The sequence below is a fragment of the Polypterus senegalus genome, chromosome 2, assembly GCF_016835505.1.
Source record: "Polypterus senegalus isolate Bchr_013 chromosome 2, ASM1683550v1, whole genome shotgun sequence".
NCBI classification, from domain to species: Eukaryota; Metazoa; Chordata; class Cladistia; order Polypteriformes; family Polypteridae; genus Polypterus; species Polypterus senegalus.
The window spans coordinates 133881842-133903782 of NC_053155.1; the positions used below are offsets into that span (position 1 = coordinate 133881842).

Here is a 21941-nt window from a genome sequence, read left to right on the forward strand (position 1 = left end):
ATTCTATGCACGGGGGTTATAGGAACCTCCCATATTTTATGCATTATCATCTAGTAAAATATTCATGAATCTTATATAACTAGGAAAATGGCTCTTACAATGGTAACTTTGAACAAATAAGGGATTTTGCGATTCAAACAAAATTATAGGTGACAAGTTTCATTTTAGTATATAAAGTTCACTTTTAAAATCACAAGTCCAGCTTCTCATTATATAGTGAATGATTCAAGATATAAGGTGAAAAAATTATGTAGAGCTTTAGCTTCCAGTTTTCATGATGATTTCTGCTATGCTGCAGTTTACTCTTGTGTCACACTCCTTTATGTGTGAATTTTAAGATGAATGCTTTACTGCAGTTGTACACCACAATGGGCACTTAGTTCTATGTGGTGTGGATTTGGGAATAACATGTATGGTTAAATTATTTGAATCTTTAAAAACATTTCTGTTTTGTTCAGTTGTTTAATAAATCCTAATGAGGTTTCCTTAAGTTTCCCTTTTAAATAAAAGTGTGCTAACACAGCAGTCAATAATGGTGGAAGCAGCAGGATATAATACTGTAGCGTCTTCCCAGACGTAATGACGAACCGAGACGGTCACTTGGTTAGTCCTTTTTTTAATAAATAAAAAAAACGGTTGCTGTTGGCCGCAACCATGCCGAACAGGCAGAACTTAAAAAAAACAATCTCACAGCGAGAGCGACATGACCGAACTTCTCTCCTGTCTCCACCCTCCTCGTTACAACCCAGCGCCCCCTCCCCTCGGCTCCACCCCCACCCCTCCGGAACCTCCTTTCCTTCCACTCTATTACATGAGAAATAACAGGGACAACAGAATAAATAACTGAGGGATGCAAATCACAGAACACAAACTGCAAAACAGAACTCTACAATAAAGAACAGAACGCTACACTGCTCCCTCCCCACTAAGACCCTCGTCCCGAGGGTCCCACAAAAAGTCCCTGAGGTGCCCAGGGGGTCTTCTCAGTCTCCGAGGCCTGCGGGTGTGAACGCAGGTGGCTGTGCCTGTGGTCCCGCAGCATGAGGGTGCAGCGCAGGGGAAGTCAAAGGGTCAGCAGATGGAATAGCAGCTGGGAAGGGGGTGGTGGCCACCCGGTCCCTTTGAGAGGGCATGGGCCGCCTAGGGCTCTGTTGAGGCTGACCAGTGCCCCTGTAGGGTGCCAACCTGTCCCTGTGGAGGGCCACCCGCCTTCCCCTAGGAGGGAGCTGAACTCTATAAACCACCTCTCCCAGTCTTTCAAGCACTCTACAAGGGCCCACCCAGTGGCAGTCCAACTTAGGACAGAGACCCTTCTTTTTTCGGCTATAGACCCAGACCAGATCCCGGCCTGGAAGTCATGACCTTTAGCCCGCATGTCATAACACCTCTTCTGTCTTATGCCTGCTTTTGTAGCTGGTCACGGGCAAAGGCATGAGCTGAATCCATTCTGTGCTGGAGCTTGCTAGCATATTCCGCCCTGGCGGAACAGCGGGCATGTCAGGGGGTCTCCCAAAGGTCATCTCCGGTGGTGTGCGCAGTTCTCGTCCCAACATGAGCAGGGCTGGTGTGCATAGGGTGGAGTCCTGTACCGCAGACCTGTAGGCCAATAAGACGAGGGGAAGGTGAGTGTCCCAGTCCCGCTGGTGCTCTGCCGTGAGGATGGCTAACTGTTTCACCAGGGTTCGATTGAAGCGTTCAACCAAGCCGCCGCTCTGGGGTGCAATGGTGTGGTCCGGGTCTTCCGCATGCCCAGGCGACGCACATGGCTGAAAACACAGCCGACTCAAAGTTCCTTCCCTGGTCACTGTGGATGGTCTCTGCGGCTCCAAACCTTGCAAACATGCCCTCCACCAGGGCATCAGCCACGGTCTCTGCCTCCTGGTCTGGAATGGCATACGCCTCTGGCCACTTGGTAAAGTAGTCCATTGCAACAAGGATATAACGGTTCCCCTTATCTGTACAGGGGAACGGGCCCACTATGTCCACCGCGACTCTCTCCATCGGGGCTCCCACTGCCATCTGCTGAAGTTCGTCACGGGACTGATGAGGGGACCCTTGTGCGCTGTGCAGAGGTCACAGCGACGGCAGAAGTCTTCCACGTCCCTCCTGACCTGACCCCAGTAAAACCCTTGCCTGATGCGACGGAGAGTCTTTGCCACCCCAAAGTGACCAGTCCCTGTGGCACCATGGCATGCCTGGAGGATATAGTCCCTCAGGGACCGGGAACCACCACCTGCCACCTCTCCTCTCCAGTGGCCGGCTCCTTCCAGGCCCTCTGCAGTACCCCGTTCTCTACCCTAAGGGCATCAAATTTCTCAAATAGTCCTTTGGAGGCAGGAGAACACCCTGCCACCTCCTCCCACTGTGGTTTGCGGCCTGCCTCCACCCAGCGTAGCACCGGCTGTAGATCAGCGTCTAGCCCTTGTTGAGCTCTCCACTCTGTTTGGTCCAACATTTGAGTCAATCTGCAAACCGGTCCACCCCCCTCACATGTAGCATCTTGCTCCTCCTCCCCCTTGATCTCGGCCTCCCTGGCCTCTCTCTTCTCACAGTACTTGCAGCCCGCATGCACACAAGGCGCGGGACATGGCGTCAGCATTAGTGTGCCGGGTTCCCGCCCTGTGCTCCACTGTGAAGGAATACGATGCCAGCTCCTCAAGCCAGCGGGCTATCTGGCCCTCTGGTTCTTTAAAGGACATCAGCCACTGTAGGGCAGAGTGGTCGGAACGGACGGTGAAAGGGAGGCCGCACAGGTAGTACCTGAAATGTCCTATGGCCTTAACAACTGCAAGGAGCTCCCTGCGGTCACGCAATAGCGCCGCTCAGCTTTGTTGAAAGTCCTGCTAAAATAGGCCACTACTTTTCCCCTTCCTCCCTACTTGGCTCAGCACCGCCCCATCCCAACACCACTGGCATCCGTGTCAAGGATGAACGGCCGACTGGGGTCGGGGGGGGTGAGGATCGGAGCGTTTGTCAGTGCCATCTTCAAGGAGCTGAAGGCCTGCTCGCACTCTGGTGTCCACACAAAGTCACAGCCCTTTCCCTGCAGGCGGAACAGGGGTGCAGCTATACAGGAGAACCCCCTGACGAACCGCCTGTAATAGGAGGCCAGCCCAAGGAAGCTCTTCAAGTCCTTGATGCTGGTAGGCGTCGACCAGTCCTTACCGATCGGACCTTGTCCTCCAAAGTGCTGATTCCCTCACCCCGATCCTGTGTCCCAAAATTCCAGTTCCTTCCTCATGAAGCAGCACTTTTCTGGGTGCAGCTTCAGTCCTGCTGCTGCTATCCTCTGTAGGACTCTCCTCAGCGAACCCAGTGCCGCCTCGAAGGAGCCCCCATGCACAAGAATATCGTCCAAATAAACCAAGCATTCTTGGCGGGAATGGCATCCAGGACCCTTTCCATTAGCCGCTCAAATGTGGCTGGGGCGTTACAAAGGCCAAAGCTGAGGACCTTGAACTGCCACAACCCCGCCCGGTGCAGAAAGCGGTCTCGGACGGGCCTCTGGGCTGAGTGGGACCTGCCAATAACCGCTGCGTAGGTCTAATGAGGAGAACCACGATGACCCCGACACCAGATCCAAGGACTCATCTATGCGGGGTAGCGGGTACGAGTCTTTTTTAGTCACACTGTTCAGAGGCCTGTAGTCTACGCAGAACCTCATTTTCTGACTCTTCTTTTTGTGGACCATCACAACCCCCGAAGCCCACGGGCTATTGGACGGCTCAATGATCCCTGCGTTGAGCATTTCCTCAATCGCCGTGTCAGCGGCCTCCTGATGTGCCAGGGGGAGGCGGCGGGGGCGTGTCTTGATCGGCCGCGCGGCCCCTGTGTCGATCTCATGGTGGACCAGGTGTGTCAGGCCGGTCTCTTCTGAGAGTGCGAAGATGTCCTTGAATTCCCACAACACCTGCCACAGCTGCTCTTGTTGCTCGGGTTGCAGGCCATCACAGCTGCGCCTCCAGATCTCTTTCACCGCCGTCAGCCTCCCCCGACACCGGCTGTTGGACCAAGGACTGTGGCTGTACATCTCCCCTGGTGTGGATGACAGGGTGCACGGGACAGGCGGGTCCACCTGCAGGGGTAAGTCCTCCATCTGATGGGTCCCCGCTGCTTTCGATGCCGCTGGAGGTGAGCTTTGGGACTGCGCAGGTCGGACCATCTGCACCATGGGACCCCCCGGGAACTGTAGTGTGTTTTTCCCCAAGTCCAGTACACACCGAGCTGCCCTTAGAAAGTCTAGGCCTAATATGCACTCATCCTGTACAGCTGCAACCCACACCTTAAAGTCCACTACTAGGCCACCTACCCGGATGTTCACCAGCCCCGCCCCAGCATGGGAGTTAACTCCCCCGTCACAGTTCGAAGCTTGACGGATGTGGCTTCCAACTGCGTCCCTGCTGGAACCATGTCGGGTCTGAGGAGCGTGGCAGTGGAGCCCGTATCTATTAGAGCTACACAGAGCACCCCCTTCAGGGTGATAGGGACATGGCAGAAGTCCCCAACATGAGTCCAGCCGGCGACCCTGATCCATTCCGCCGTCGTCTGCTTCTGGGGAAAGCTGAGCCATACTTTCCGGCTTTGCAAGTGGGCTCTACCCCACGGACCCACGGAGTGGGACGGATGAGTAGGGGTCTGCGCCGTCCCTTCTACGCAGACCCTGGGCCGCTTCCTGTCGGTCAGCACGCTTTGGGCACGTGACGCTGATGTGGCCGCCCTGGCCGCACACCCAGCAGACAAGATCTCGCGGCGAGGTCGGCGCTCTGCGGGGCTGGAGTGACACAGCTCGAATCATCTCTGTCAGCTCGCTGACCCACGCCGGCCTCTCTGGTCCTTGAATTTCACTACCCACGGCCCTTGCAACAGGGCTACAGGTGAAGGCATCAGTCTCAACCGTAGCTCCCACCAGCTCCCTCTCCAGCACTATCTCTAAAGCGTTCTGCAGCGCGAGGGTGGGCCAGCTGCGTCTGTACCGCAGATCCCTCGGGACAGAGCCCGGATGAATTGGTCCCTTGCAAGCTCGCTCTGCACCACGGCTGGCATGTGCGAGTAAGCCCTCCTCGTCAGTGTTTCAATCTCTGCAGCTAAACGCGGAGCGCTCCCTGTCAGTCTCTGTCTATTAGCTAGTTCAGAGCGCAGGACAGCGGGCTGATTAAATTGTCCAAACCGCCGCTGCAAGGCCCCAACTAAGGCCTCATAGTCACCCCGTTCTTCTGGGCTAAGTAACAGCAGACAGCGCGAGGCATCATCCGTGAGGCACAGAGCCAGCTGAAGTGCTTTGATGTCTTCGGACCATCCCGCAGCCTTCGCCAGCAGTTCAAATTGGGCATAAAAGGCCTCCCAGTCAGTCTTACCAGAATATTTTGGCGTTTTCATCTGCGGCTGGACACATAGGGGGCCGCCATTTCTGTTTCCGCTCGCTTCCCTCCTTCCTGGTGAGTATTTGCGCGCCAGCGCCGCCCCCGCCAACCCGCGCTGAATCCGCGCCAGCAGCTAGCTTCCTGGCCGTCTGCCTCAGGCGAGCACGTGCTCCGTATCCCAGAGAGCGTCTATCCACGCCCCGGATAATCAGCGTTATCACCGTACTCCACCTCCTCCTTGACTTTTGGTCGGCGCCTGCGTTGTCCGCCAGCGCCATGCTGCTCACGGTGATAGCAGGGTTAGCTGGAAGCTGCTAGATAGCTCACCCGAAAGCCGAGCACAATCCACCGGTGTTTACTTCTGACACCAGTGTAGCGTCTTCCCAGACGTAATGACGATCCGAGATGGTCACTTGGTTAGTCCTTTTTATAATAAATAAAAAAAACGGTTGCTGTTGGCCGCAACCACGCCGAACAGGCAGAACTTAAAAAAAACAATCTCACAGCGAGAGCGACATGACCGAACTTCTCTCCTGTCTCCACCCTCCTCGTTACAACCCAGCGCTCCCGCCCTCCGCCTCGGCTCCACCCCCATCCCTCCGGAACCTCCTTTACCTTCCACTCTATTACATGAGAAATAACAGGGACAACAAAATAAATAACTGAGGGATGCAAATCACAGAACACAAACTGCAAAACAGAACTCTACAATAAAGAACAGAACGCTACAATACTTTAGAAGTTGTATGTAGATTAGTTTGTGTCAACAACATTGGAAATATTTAAACCCTTTTAAAAGACATAAAAAAATGGAACAAATGGCAGTAATTTTAAACAGTTGTCACTGATAACCGAGGAAACCAGCCACCGTTTGCTTGCTGCTATGGATATTTAAGTGTTTTAGTATAAAATATTTATAATTCAATGGTTTAAAGCATTACATGTCAAACACTGAAAAAAGCCTTATTTTTATCAGGATATTTAACCTTATTATATAGTCTTTGGAAAGATTTAATTGAATTTGCTGTAAATAGAATGAAAAGAGTTGGTGCCCCAGCCAGGAAAACATATTTTAATTGCCAGTTTATCTTGGAACATGATGTCAAATAGGATTGTAGTGAAATTCTACAACATGTCAATTCTTTCATAAGATATAATACTATACCTTATAAATATAGAATAGTATAATTCTACTTACCATCTTTGGTTCATTTATGAAGACTGCTGATTAAACGAGGAGGATGTCTTCTGCTAATGTGGATCGTCTGTTTCAGTCGTCTGATCCAGTCAGTTTCCTGGCAATAGAAACTGTGTGAATAAGTATTCTACTCTTACACTATTTCCTCAGTGCACCCATGAAAAGGTCCATGTAAGAGTCTCTTCCATGTCTAAAATTGTTGTAATACTTAATTTAGTATAGCAAGAGATACTGAAATTAGCTCTTTTAATTTTAGTATAGTAAGTGATACTGAAATGAGTTCTTTGGGAATGGGGATGAAGCCTTTCTAAAGTAGGTTAAAATAAGATTAAAAAATACTTTTCATAGATGTTTCACATGTTTTTGTTTGATAGCATAGCTTTTTGTGGGACTTGATTCTGGCATTTCTAATATGGGATGGAAAGGTATGCTAAGTTTGTGGTGAAGGGGTTGGTCCATACTTGTAAAATATCCCAACCCATTTTTAATTTTCATGACTTACACCAGGCTTAGACTTAGACTTAGATGGACTTAAGAATATTGCAGATAAATTTTCATTGAAAATGGTTGATATTCATTATTTGAGAAAAAAAAATACCACCCCCATCATTTTCAGAAGATGTCCTTACAGACTCTGGTAAGAACTCTTCGATTGTAGGCAAAACAGAGCAAATGCATATGTATTGTACTGTATATGGTGAACCTCAATATAAATATTCTCCAGTACAGGTTAAACATGGATTTATTGGCTATTCCATGTGTTTTCCTGCAGAGAGGAAATTAAAACACGATAAAACAAGCAAGCAGAAATTTTAAAAAACTGCATCTGATGCTTTCTGTGTCTCTGATAAAAGAAGAACTGAGCAGAAATTGTGATGGAGGTTGTTTAGAAAACTGCTAAATAAATTCACATAACTGATGGAGCTGTTTAGGTCATATATTAAAAAAATCCTTAGAAACTATACAATAACTATACTCAAACTTAATGTCCAGTTCAGGATCACTCAAGGATGGATCCTATCCCAGCAGCAATTTATTTCTTTTTTTTTTTAAAAAAAGATTTGTTATTCAGCTTCCTTAGAAATGCATGGTTCCTTCTCTTCGTTTAAATATCTTTTTCATATTACTTTTGTTAAAGTCCTGCTGAATACAAAGTTATGATTAAGCACATCTTGTGAAGCATGCTTTTTGATAGCATTAAAATTCCATCCTATTCATATCATAACTGAATGCAGAAAGAAAGTTGAAAAACATTCTTCATTTTCAGATCTTAGTATAACGCTTTTTTCTTTTTCAAGCTTTAACCTGTAATTAGTCAAATTGTATAATATGTGTGATATAGATAGTGTGGTTTAAGTAAGCATAAAAATATAGCATATTGAGTTTTTTTCTTTTTTTATAGGTTCACAGTGGAAACAGAATAAAATATGACAAATAATGAAGGGTTTCCTGTTACAATGGTTTCCGGCTATTTTTCTAAATTGCTGGCTGCTTATAGCCTGTGAGCATGTGGAGGTGGTAAAGCATGCCATCAAACTCCACAGGGGTAAAGGTGCTCCTGTCACTCATGGCAAACAATGGGTTATGGAGAACTGCCGCAAGATGGCTGCTCTGCTGCACCAGAAGAGTGTAGTACTAAACAAGTTGAAAGGTGCTATCAAAGCAGTGGAGAAGAATCCAGACCTGTCAGATGCCGAAAAACTATTTCAAGTACACACCTTTGAGATCTTTCAAAAAGAGCTTAATGAGAGTGAGAACTCTGTATTCCAGGCCATCCATGGGTTGCAGAGAGCTTTACAGGGAGACTACAAGGATGTGGTCAACATGAAAGAGAGCAGCAGACAGCGCCTGGAGGCTTTGCGGGAAGCTGCTCTAAAGGTAAATGAGCTTGAATGCATCAAGAATATCAAAGGTTAAATTGTATTCAATCTCTGAATTTATTTGCATAGTATAACCAGTCCCTTCACTGACAAGCAGTTAGGAATGACTGACTATTGTTTAAATCCTTTTTTTTTTTTCCGATGAGCATGAATGTTTTAAGTTAATCTGTAACATGTCATAGACAAGTTTCTCTTGTTGGTTTCTGATATAGATAACACTATAAATATGCAGAACATTGAGTGAGTTTTGCACTTTTGATTTTATTCTGTTCTGTGCTGAAAAGCTACGTTCACACTGAGCTGCTTGAATAGGCAAAACAAGCAGAATCTCAACAAAGATGTGAAATATTGTAGAAATCTGTGCAATAAGGCTCTTTTGTCAGTAAGACTTCTCACAAGTGGTACAAGTCTGAGAATTGACCTGTAATCAGAATTTTTAGCAATCTCCATTCTGTTTGTACAGTCTTGACATCACACGTGTTCTTCAATAAGAATTCTTGATACCAGTTAAAGTGTCAATCTCACTTTCTCCAAAAGTACTTAAATCATCTGGCCATGAACCATGAGAGAAGATTAATAAGCAACGAATGATCTCAGACCCATGTGAGCTTCCTTGCTGTGTATTATATCTCATATTTTCAAACCTGCTTTCCTGTTCCTTGTCTACAGCCTCCACTGTTTTCTTAACATGCAATAGAAGTTGGTGAGACTTGTGCCTTTGAGTTCGCTACCCACTGTGCCACTGTGCTGCCGATATAGAATACTTCCTTTAATCTTTTTGAATAATTTTGTACAGTCTTATAATCTCAATATTCATCATGCAAGCAGCAGGCAGGGTCACACATTTCTACAACTTTGCTCCCGCCTTGGAAATGACTGGCCGCCAGTGGGTGCAACAGAAGGCCACAGCAGACATGAAAGTGATTTAATAGACTTTCCACAAAATTTTAAAGTACAGCAGACAGGGAACATGCATTTCTGTGGCTCTTCTCCAGCTATGGAAACAAGTGTCTCTTCCAGTGTATAAAACAAAAGGGCACACTAGAGAAAAAAGTAATAAAAGACTTCCTAGACTCTTTTTAAATAGGTGTAGACAAATGATAGTTGTCCAGTGTTCATTTTGTAAACAGAAGAGCATTTTAACAACAAAGGCTCAAAATAATAAATGAGATCCTTCCTTAATTAAAGGGGTGGTCACGATTGTTTTTTTCCTCTACCTGAATAAATGTTTAAGAACAAGGAACCATTTATGGCGTGAAATTGGATTAGTACATTTATTTTAATGATTTGTCTATTAAAATGCCCTTGTACAGACTCCTTGGGTGTCAAGCCGTAAATCATTAATTATTACTATTAGTATTTTCCTAAATTTGTTTTTCAGTTTCTTTGTTGATGAGCTTCCGTTGAATGATTTATTGGTAGAATAACAGTGCACATGCCAAAATGACTGATGAAACAGCTAACAAGTGGTATTTTAACAAAGTTTATTGTCTAAGGTCAAGCATGAAGCACCCTGGTAAAATGACAATAACGTGTAATACACCTGCAACCTTAAAACACAGACTTCATGACATCTCTGTGCATAAGGAAACAGCAGGAAGGCGTCTGAACGTGCAGTTTTGCAGATAGACATGGTGGCATTTTGCATGTAGCATGTGTTAAATATAAAGAGAAAAAGCACTCAAAGATGCACAAACACGAGGAGATCCGTGATAATCATATCTGCACCAAATCAGAAGGGATACTGAATGTTAAAAAGTCCCCCAAAAGTAACTGTAAATCATGGCAATGTTGACTGATGCCCCTGTAGTTTTTGTTATATTGTGCATAGTATACTGTATAACTGATCGTTAGAGGAATTTTGTTTATAATGGGAGAAGGTTCCCCCCAAAGTAAAAACAGGCTGGGAGGATTTTATAGAGCTTATGGTTTATAAAGAATGATACATACAACATGTGCATGTACTAAATGTATTCACTGACATATTTTGTTCGTTAATTGAAAAATCAACACAAAAAATCCAAAATTATAATATCAGTATGAAATAATGAATATCAGTATTATTCAGGATATTATCTTTTACACAAACTCTTTAATGTTGGTTTTGTAAAAACACACATTTAAAATCAGTTTTTCAGCAAGTCACTCTTTCTAGTAATGGCAGAAGAAATGTTTATTCTCACAGATATAAAAAAAAGATTCTTTAACTCAATTTTTCTTTTTGTAAAAATTTGATTGCTTTGTATGGATTGCAATAAAATTAATAAAAAAAAAAGATTGTGATGCAGTAGGCTTAAATGGAGATCCAACATCAACAACATGAAGAAAATATTAAAACACCTGTGAATAAATTTCAAATTACTTGTGTCACAAAATTCAAATGTCAGGTTGTATTGTATACCCACAACACCTCATTAATTTTGGCTAAAATATCGTTAAATAATCCACTCATGAAAAATACTTTGATGCACAACAGAGAAGTATGAATTTCACTGTACTATGTGCACATGGCATTAATGACCTTAAGTCTATTTAAATACAGGTGGCTGAAGCTGTGATTACATATATTCCTCACTGTGTTCCTTGACATTTACATATTATTAGTCCTCAATGTATTTTGTCAAACAAAAAATGAACCTTATATGGATCATTGACCATCAATAAATTAGTTCCTTAAATTGTATCTTCAGCTTATCCAAAATAATTATGAGACTTGGAGTCAAATTCATAATATGGCTGTGTTTAATGTTACTGTTGCAAAGGCTTGTGCTTTGTCTTTTATTTTCAGCATTATGGTGTGCTTGGTTTAACAAGATGACAGAACCATGCAAGGATATTCTTTTGTTATTTCAACACATTTTTAATCTGTTCCGGAGATAAAGTCCAAATTAGATATTGTAGGGTTGATATCTTTAGAATATCTCAGTCACGGCACAAGTTCAGATTTCCTTTTGATTAGTGCTGATTGGTGAAATTTGCCAAAACATTTTACGCAGTTAACTTGCTGTGTTTTCCAGTTACCTTGTTCACTGAATAGGCTCCTGGAAATTTGCTGTGCAGTTGGCCTAGACCAACATTTTTCTTTACAGCAGCCCATGATGTTTTGCAAGACCAGCATGACAGTAGCAGCCCAATAGTGGAAGGGACGGCTTCTGAATGTGTAACACTGATTATTGTAGTTGGATAACAATGAAAGAAAAATGTATACATGCATTTAAACCCAAACAACGCATTTAGAAGGAAACTGTAAATATTTTGGTGTATTTGTGTTATAAAGGGATTTGTTTTTGTATTGATTTATATGTAATATGCAGGCTTACCCCTTTAATACAGTGGAGGAAATAAGCATTTGATCCCCTGCTGATCTCTGATTTTTATGGTAGTTTCATTTTAATAGAGAGAGACAGAATATCAACCAAACATCTTAGCTTGAAGAGGTTTATTCATTTTTTACATTTAAGATGTCTCACTTAAAGGTTTTCTAATGTTGTATCTGTCCTAGTGTTTATATAAACATAGAGAACTCCAGTTTTTTATTATATCTTGCCTGAAGAAGGGGCCTGAGTTGTCTCAAAAGCTTGCATATTGTAATCTTTTTAGATATCCGGTAAAAGGTGTAATTTTTCTTGACTTCTCACTACATTCATAATGGCTAACATGGTACAACACACTAGTACTACCAAAAATCCAGAAAAAACATATTACATAAAAGTTATAAATTGATTTGCATGTCTTTGAGAGAAATAAGTATTTAATCCCCTGCAGCCCAGCCAGAATTATGGCTCCCCCATGTGGCACACAGATTTCAATCAGTCAATCAATCAATCACAGATACTCGTAATCTCAACTAGTTATGTGTATAAAGCACACCTGTCCACAGAATCAATTTCATCCATTTCAACCTCTTCACCACCATTGGCAAGACAAAAGAGCTGTCAAAGGACGTCGGGGACAAGATTGTACACCTTCAAAAGGCTGGAATGGGCTATAAGACCATCACCAAGAAGCTTGGTGAGAAGGTGACAACTATTTGTGCGATTTTTCAGAAATGGAAGAAATACAAAATAACCATCAATCACCCTTGGTCTGGAGCTCCATGCAATATCTTGCATCATAGGGTGAGGATGATCATGAGAAAGGTGAGGGATCAGCCCAAAACTACGCAGGAAGAGCTTGTTAATGATCTGAAGGCAGTTGAGGCCGCAGTCACCTAGGAACACTATTGGTAACACACTATGCCGTCATGGATTTAAAGCTTATAGCGCCTGCAAGGTCCCCCTGCACAAGAAGGCACATGTACATTCCCATCTTAAGTTTGCCAGTGAACATCCGGGCAAGTATTTGATTGAAACACACAGCCTGTGGGTCAACCAGACGTTCAATGAAATTGGCACACAGCCAATCTGTGGGAGCCAGAATTCTGGCTGGATTGTAGAGGATCAAATACTTACTTCACTCAATGACATGCAAATCAATTTATAACTTTTATGTAATGTGCTTTTTCTGGATTTTTGGTTGATATTCTGTCTCTCTCCTTTAAAATGAAACTACCATAAAATTAGAGACTTTTCATTTCTTTGTAAATAAGTAAACTTACAAATTGAGCTGGGAATCAAATACTTATTTCCCCCACTGTAATCTTACCTAGAATGCTGTGTATTTGATACAAAAGTGAGGAATTACAGACTATAGTGTTGTGCTTTTTTGGTAGCATCAGTATGAGAGACTTGGGTATCTGAAATCAAATCCATTAGGAATAAGCCTAAGTGAATTGATGCTTCCTGTCTACAAGAAATGTTTTATTCTCTTTTTTAAATATATTAATTTTATCTCAAGAGTGGTGCAGTGGTTAGCAGTCCTGTTTCACTGCTCAGGTCATATTTTTGGCCACAATAATTGGTCCAGCATACTTGGCAGACTTTTTGCCATCAAGGGCACTTGAAACACCACTGCGCAGTTATAATCCACTCAAAAATTATTCAGTTTCTACTTCCCCGTTGACTTAAATGTATTTAGCTAAGTTCGGTGAAGTTCCCAAACATTTCCGTGAATTTGCAGAACTCGAGGCAAAGCAAATTTAGCAGGGTTTGCTAAACATTTCTCTTGAGTATTTCCAGAGCAGCAATTCAAGTAGAGTCTCTTCCTATTTTGTCATCGACAATAAACAGTTTATTCTCTTGTTATGCTAGCTTTAATCATCTCTGCCAAGGAGCTCAAACAGAAGAATTACTTTTTGGATGGAATTTTCCACTAGTGTTATCTAATGGCTCTTGATGTTCTGGGTTATCTTAAAAACCCCAGTGTCTTTTTCCTTGTGCTTCTAGAGGTTCTGTAAAGAGAAAGCAGAGCAACTTGCAATTACAAACAATTACCTCTTCCTCAGGCAGCTTCACAGGCAGTGCTTTCTCCAATGCAAACTAATTTTAACTTATTGACCACCACGTAATTGCATGTTTCCTGACTCAAGAGGTGTACCAACTAAACGCATTAATTGATAATAATTAATTATTAAAAATGTTGTCATTAATCCCTTTAATCATTTAGTTGATTACAATCATTAGGAGGAGTATGATATGTTGCGGAATTGTGTCACTGCTTTATTCGTTTGTGAACACCTTTGAAAAAAGGCAGCAGTAAGCATGTGCCAGAAAAGACAGTGCAACCCTAAGACTTCCATAGTTTGGTAGCACTTTACTCTGAGAACAGAAAAATTAAGGTTATGAGTTACAAAATATGTAGGACTGACCTCATACAGCACAAGAACACAACAGAGGTGCGCAAACTTTTAAAAGAAAGCATATTACAGGCTCTGTGCGGGAGGAAGACTTGCAGTTATGGCCAAAAGTTTTGAGAATAACACAAATATTAATTTTTGCAAAGTTTGCTCCCATAGATTTTATGATGGCAATTTGCATATACTCCAGAATGTTATGAAGAGTGATCAGATAAATTTCAATTAATTGCAGGGTCCCTATTTGCCATTAAAATGAACTTAATTCCAAAAAAAATATTTCTGTTGCATTTCAGTCCTGCAACAAAAGGACCTGCTGACATCATTTCAGTGATCCTCTTGTTAACAAAGGTGAGAGTGTTGATGAGGACAAGGTTTGAGATCACATGGTCATGCTGATTGAGTTAGAATTGAGAGGTTCAGTTGTTGTGAAGAAGGCTTCAGGGTGCCCAAGAAAGTCCTGCAAGTGCCAGAACTGTCTCCTAAAGTTGATTCAGATGCGGGACTGGGGCTCCACCAGTACAGAGCTTGCTCAGCAATGGCAGCAGGGAGGTGTTATTGCATCTTCACGCACAGTAAGGTGAAAACTTTTGGAGGATGGCCTGGTGTCAAGGACAGCAAAGAAGCCACTTCTCTCCAAGAAAAACATCATGGACAGACTGATATTCTGCGAAAGGTACGGGGGATTGGACTGCTGAGGACTGGGGTCACTCTCTCTGATGAATCCCCTTTCCGATTGTTTAGATCATCTGGAAAAAAGATTGTCCGGAGAAGAAAAGGTGAGTACTACCATCATTCCTGTGGCATGCCAACAGTAAAGCATCCTGAGACCATTCGTGAGTGGGGTTGCTTCTCAGCCAAGGGAGTGGGCCCACTCACAATTTTGCCTAAGAACACAGCCATGAATAAAGAATGGTACCAAAACATCTTCCGAGAGCAACTTCTCCCAGTCATCCAAGAACAGTTTGGTGATGAACAATGCCTTTTCCAGCATGATTGAGCACCGTGCCAAAAGGCAAAAGTGATGACTAAGTGGCTCAGGGAACAAAACATCGAAATTTTTGGTTCATGGCCAGGAAACTCACCAAACCTTAATCCCATTGAGAACTTGTGGTCAATCCTCAAGAGCTGGGTGGACAAACAAAAACCCACAAATTCTGACAAACTCCAAGCATTGATTATGTATGAATGGGCTGTCATCAGTCAGGATTTGTCCTAGAAGTTGATTGTCAGCATGCCAGGGCGAATTGCAGAGGTCTTGAAAAAGAAAGGGCCAACACTGCAAATATTGACTGTTTGCATAAACTTAAGGTAACTGTCAATAAAAGCCTTTGAAACTTATGAAGTGCTTGTTAGAGTACTTCAGTATACCATAGAAACATCTGACAAAAAAATCTAAAAAAACTGACGCAGCAGACTTTGTGAAAACTAATACTTGTGCCATTCTCAAAACTGTTGGCCATGACTGTTCCATCATCCTAGTAAATTGAATGTTACTTCAGCATTATGTGATACAAGTGCATGATGCAATGTTTATTATTCTACTCATAATGACCTGACTTTCAGTTTGAAGTGAGGAACAATTCGAGTCATAGTCCAGCCGTCTACAATGCAAACAACACTAGCATATGTGAGAGAACTTAATGATAAGGTGGCTAAAAAATGATGTCATTAGTCGCTAGCTAATCTTCTTTTTTTTTTTTTAATGAGGTCACTTGGCTAAATTATGGTGCTGCATTACACACTTGCATAAATGTTTATTATTTGTGTGTGTGTGTGTGTTTTTTCAAAAAATGGATGTGAAGAGATGCAAGTCCCTGTCAAAACAGAAAACTTAGTTTTTCTAGTCTCATAAGGAAGTAAAAAACTCAGTGATAGTGCAGTGATGTATTGTTCATTCCAAGTCAAAAGATAGGAGGGAGGTGGAAAAGTGAAAGTTCCAGACTATTTGGCTGTCGGACTTCAACTGGCTTTTATACAGTCTGGAGGAAGATGTGATAATGTGCAATTACTGCTGCTTCAAGGCAACATTGTTGTTAAAGCAGATTTTGTGGCAGGATCACACAGTTGCAAACGTGAAAATCTAACAGTACCCTCTCAACAGCAAATAACATGCAGCAGGCCATAGAATCTGCGGTAGTAAAAGGTTTCCAGACACAAAAAAGATAAATGATAATGCAAAAAAATATAAATGTTCAATTAAAATAAACTTGGTTATAATACATGGCAAAGAAAGAAATGAATTTCACATAAATGGAACTTGTTTTGCTGCAAAAGGAATATAGTCTGCACATTTGCTCAACATTTAACAATGATGTTTTTTGTTGTGATGAACTAATTTCAAACAGTACTGCCGACTTAAAAAATAAGAATAAAAGAAACTAATCAAGTCATGATGGTGCAACAGATTCTTCTGTAGTGGAATAACGTATTGGTCAGATATGTACATGATGCTTTGCAAGTAAACTGTCTCTTTCATAGAATCTGGAAAAAAACAACTTGTAACTTAATTTGGCAGGAGATTTCCTTGGAATGCTGTATTCTCTTTTAAAAAGTCAGATAATTTGCAAGGCCTATACAAAAAAAACACTGCTAAATGTAATAAACTACTTACATTTATGCAGGTTAGTGACAAGTGAAAGGAAGCATAGCTAGTACAGTATTTCCAAGTTACTGTATTATTTGTTTTATGGTTAGTGGTAAAGCAAGATATTTTACACTAAATTACTATTCATTTATTTGCAAAATTTTTTATTTATTTACATGAACATGTACCAGCTGCACATTTTGCCCTTGCAAACTCTTGATCCAGTTTTCTTACACTTGGTTATAACAACTTTTTATGTCTAATGAAAGTATTATTCTACATAGCCACACTTGTTTAATGAGACTTTGCATAATCACTACCTTCTTCATTAAAAAGCACTAAAAAAAACTTAGGGTTGTGCATTTCCATTATCTAAAATAATGAACATTGAAGTGTTTATTTTCTACCTGCTTTTTCCGGTTTGTGTACTTTTCTCTTTTAAGAAATGAATAAAAAAAGTTGAATTTTTGTGTAGGGATTCTAAGAATTTTGGGCTAGATTAGTAAAGCACAAAAAGGGTTGATTTACTAAGACATACTTCTACATATTCCTGGCTGATGATCTAAATATTTGCCAACATTTTTTCAGTAATAGCTATATATATTCTCTCTGATCACTAAATTAATCATACTAGGAAGAAAAAGAATTCCTTGAATTGTTGGCAGCAGAAAAACACCAGGTGGAAGCCATTAAAAGCATGCAGCAACAAAACAAGAGCCTTTCAATGTTGGATGAGATCCTTGAAGATGTGAGGAAAGCAGCGGACCGCTTAGAAGAAGAAATTGAAGAGCATGCTTTTGATGACAACAAACGAGTAAGTCCTACAATTATACCATTTGTACATATTGGCTTACTTTTCCATTTGCTTGTTGTTCTTCCTCAGTCAAGAAAATTTAGTTCCATTTTAACCTTGTGTATCTTGACATTTAAAGAAATTTTCCACTCAAAAGTTAACTATTTTTTTTCCTCCAGGATCGTTGTGCCTGCGTCAATGTTAGATGAATGGTTCGATGTGGTTAAGCAAAATGCCGACATACAAATACATTTGTGGTGCTTTGCTATTCAAGTGTCGCATATTCCCCAAAGTAATGACACGATACAATTTAAAAGTCTGACATACAGTACCATCTTCTGTGCCGTCTTTTTTTTTTTTTGCACCTTCACAATAGCATCAGAATGTATAGCGGTGTATTTGAGATAAGAGAAAAAAAATAAGGACATAATGAAAATGTCTTTTTTGTTATTAATTTCGGCTTTAAACTCGAATTGTCCACTTTAACCTCTTAGTGTACTTTATCATTAAAGCAGACCATCATAAACGTCATCTTAAAACCGACCCAGAAGTTAAATCACTACACGCTTCTAATTTTTCCTCCTGACTTGACAGCAGCGGCAAGCAACAATAGATCACCACACAGAACACATTAAATTTATAATATTTCAGCTCTCTGCACATTTAGAATTATTAGATTTATACTTTATCAGTTTCATGATAAAATGCATTAAAATATGTATGTCACATTTTACAGATAAATCATTAACTTTGTTTAAATAATGAATATTGTTAATGGTTACACATATGGTTTGGCAGAGTGGTAGCGCTACTGTCTCGCAGGGAGTCACGTCCCTTGTGATCCCTGACTGGAGTTTACATGTTTTCCTGGTAGGTTTCCACAGTTCGCTCAGTTTTCCATCCAAAGACATGAAGCTTTGGGGATTTGTTGAAGCTACAATGATGTTAGACTTATACTTAGCTGATGACCCGTCCAGGGATTTTGTTTCTTTCTTGTGCCCAATCTAGCAGGAATGGGCGTGTCCCCAAATTGATGGATGTAATCATTAAACATCCTTTTCAGAGATACACGTTGGTAAGGTGTCCTCTGAATTTAATGGATGTTTCAGGCATACATGTCGCATTGCATGAAGTATAAACCTGGCCTTAGGTGCCTTACTTTTCAGCTGATGATCTTGACTAGGGCTTATTTTTGGAGTAGGGCTTATACTTTGTATTAAAGAGCAGCCTGAAAATCGTGCTAGGGCTTATTTTCGGAGTAGGTCTTATTTTCGGGGAAACACGGTATACAAGCTGTTCAACTCACATAAAATCTTTTGTGATGAACAGGGAATATTGTGTTTTCATTTAATTACAAGCTAGTAAAACCCAGGTTTAAAATCTGAATACAGGAAGGCCATGTGCCATTCTTCATTTATTGTGTAATTATATTGTCCTGTAGTTGCATGTGTTTCACTGTAAGCTGCAATAACACAAAAATAATAGGTTCCTGTGACCATATTTGATAATTCTAAAGCATCAATTGTCTGTGGTATTAACTTACTTCTGGCATGCTGCCTATTGCATTAAATTTTGACTATTTACCTTCATATGGTTGAAAGTATCTCTGAAGCTTTTTGTATTTGATTCAGGTTAAAGGGGTAAATATAGAGGCAGTTCTTCGGGTTGAAGATGATGTTGATGATTCTCCGAGAAATTCCTCAAAACATGAGATAGAAGATGACCTTGGCTTAAGCATGCTGATTGATTCTCAGAATAATCAGTACATCCTCACTAAGCCTCGAGACTCTACTATACCACGAGCCGATCACCACTTCATCAAGGTTAGAACAATTTAATAAAATTTGTATTTCTTAAAAGGATTAGCACAGCACTATAATTAGGACAGCACTATAATTGCTGTCAGTTTATTAATTGATTACACCATTACCACTATAGAAGCTTAAATTGCTTTTACCATAAACACACTTGGAATAGAATGTTAAATTCAGCATTATTTTGAGAAATATTTTTTAATGTTATACTGTATCTATTGATTGCCTATGCCACTTTACATTAATCAATCTATATGTGTGTATATATTTATATACAATATGCTGTATTAGTATTTTTTATTCCTGTGTTCAGTTTTTATTAATTTGTGGTATCACGTTCAAAAATGAAAAGAAATTCTTTTTTTCTTTTTTGGGAAAAACGCATTAAGTTTCTTGATAGTTTTTAGTAGATTACTGAGTTTGTTCTGTCCAGAGGAAAATTTTAATGCACTGTAATATCTTTTTAGCTCTAATCCTCTTGGACCATATGACAAGTATAATCATTTGAAGTAATCGCTTTGACCTCATTCTTCAGAAAATCTCAAGTGAATTTTCAGAGAACTGGAGCTTCTTTATCCATATGTTTCATCATGTGGCAATGTAGTACAAGAGCATCAAGCTAAAAAAAAAGTACTGTATTACTATTAGATTCTAAAGTAACAGGAAATGCCTGCATTGAATGTTGAGAAAGCATTAGATTTCTCTGTTTACATACACTTTATCTTCTTATTTTAACTGTATAGGGCTTAATAACTTATTGTAAGTTAACTTTACATAATATGTTACTGAGATCAAATTTTTAAAGATTTGAGAATCAGTTTGCATTTTTGATTATAAGTACTTCATTTGCAAGAGTCTTATCCTAGTGCTTTAATGAAGAAGATGCTGTGAAAAATCTGATTTTTTTTTTTTATATTTATATTTTTGTGGTTTTTAATGGTTGTGCACCTTATCTAGGGTACTTTGGTGCTTTGTGTGACTTTAAGTGTGTTTGATAATATTTTGTTGTCTGTTATGGAGGTATACAAAAAGATTTCTTAGCATTATTATTACCTTAAAATATTAGCTGTCAGCATTTTGGTTTATGCCATTAACATTGCTGGTCACCACTTCATCTGAGCCAACATTGATCACAAACAATGAAGTTGGGTTCCCTGGTGGTCAACAAGACCCACTGAATCAAATCCACTGGGATGAAGCCTGGAAACAATAAGGAACTACTTAAGTACATTTATGTGGGGTAGAATACCCAGTGGGGGCTCGGTGGTCTTTTAGATTCAGAACCTGTGCAGGTTTTGTTTTTTTTTCTCCCGCTTATCTGCCTTTTTTTCTGTCTTCTTGGCCATCTCACCTTACGCTACTCATCTTTATGGACTTAGAATACAATATTACAGGTGCCGGTCATAAAATTAGAATATCATGACAAAGTTGATTTATTTCAGTAATTCCATTCAAAAAGTGAAACTTGCATATTATATTCATTCATTACACACATACTGATGTATTTCAAATGTTTATTTCTTTTGATTCTGATTATTATAACTGACAACTAATGAAGGTCCCAAATCTCGGAAAATTTGAATATTGTTAAAAGGTTCAATATTGAAGACACCTGGTGCCACACTCTAATCAGCTAAAAGCCTTTAAATGGTCTCTCAGTCTAGTTCTGTAGGCTACACAATCATGGGGAAGACTGCTGACTTAAAAGTTGTCCAAAAGAAGACCATTGACACCTTGCACAAGAAGGGCAAGAGACAAAAGGTCATTGCTAAAGAGGCTGGCTGTTCACAGAGCTCTGTGTCCAAGCACATTAATAGAGAGGCGAAGGGAAGGACAAGATGTGGTAGAAAAAAGTGTACAAGCAATAGGGATATCCGCACCCTGGAGAGGATTGTGAAACAAAACCTGTTCAAAACTGTGGGGGAGATTCACAAAGATTGGACTGCAGCTGGAGTCAGTGCTTCAAGAACCACCACGCACAGACATATGCAAGACATGGGTTTCAGCTGTCACATTCCTTGTGTCAAGCCACTCTTGAACAAGAGACAGCGTCAGAAGCGTCTCGACTGGACTGCTGCTGAGTGGTCCAAAGTTATGTTCTCTGATGAAAGTAAATTTTGCATTTCCTTTGGAAATCAAGGTCCCAGAGTCTGAAAAAGAGAGGAGAGGCACAGAATCCACGTTGCTTGAGGTCCAGTGTAAAGTTTCCACAGTCAGTGATGGTTTGGGGTGCCATGTCATCTGCTGGTGTTGGTCCATTTTGTTTTCTGAGGCCCAAGGTCAACGCAGCTGTCTACCAGGAAGTTTTAGAGCACTTCATGCTTTCTGCTGCTGATGAACTTTATGGAGATGCAGATTTCATTTTCCAACAGGATCTGGCACTTGCACAAAGTGCCAAAACTACCAGTACCTGGTTTAAGGACCATGGTATCCCTGTTCTTGATTGGCCAGCAAACTCGCCTGACCTTAACCCCATAGAAAATCTTACTTACAAAAATTAAGCAGGTTTCAAAATTCTACGCGTAACGGTCATAACAGTCAACAACATCCGCCATGTTGAACTTTCTTATTTATGGCC

At 41.2% G+C, this 21941-nt stretch overlaps 1 protein-coding gene across 2 annotated transcripts in view; it reads left to right on the forward strand.

The window, feature by feature from the left end:
* tmco3 (transmembrane and coiled-coil domains 3) overlaps positions 1-21941 on the forward strand; it is a 108706-nt gene that overhangs the window by 46235 nt on the left and 40530 nt on the right. For both annotated transcript variants that reach the window (XM_039744652.1, XM_039744653.1), the window contains exons 3-5: positions 7961-8436; positions 17391-17570; positions 19181-19372. In XM_039744652.1, coding sequence (XP_039600586.1) covers positions 7996-8436; positions 17391-17570; positions 19181-19372 — 813 coding nt within the window. In that variant the 5' untranslated portion in view covers positions 7961-7995. The remainder of the gene's footprint in view (positions 1-7960; positions 8437-17390; positions 17571-19180; positions 19373-21941) is intronic.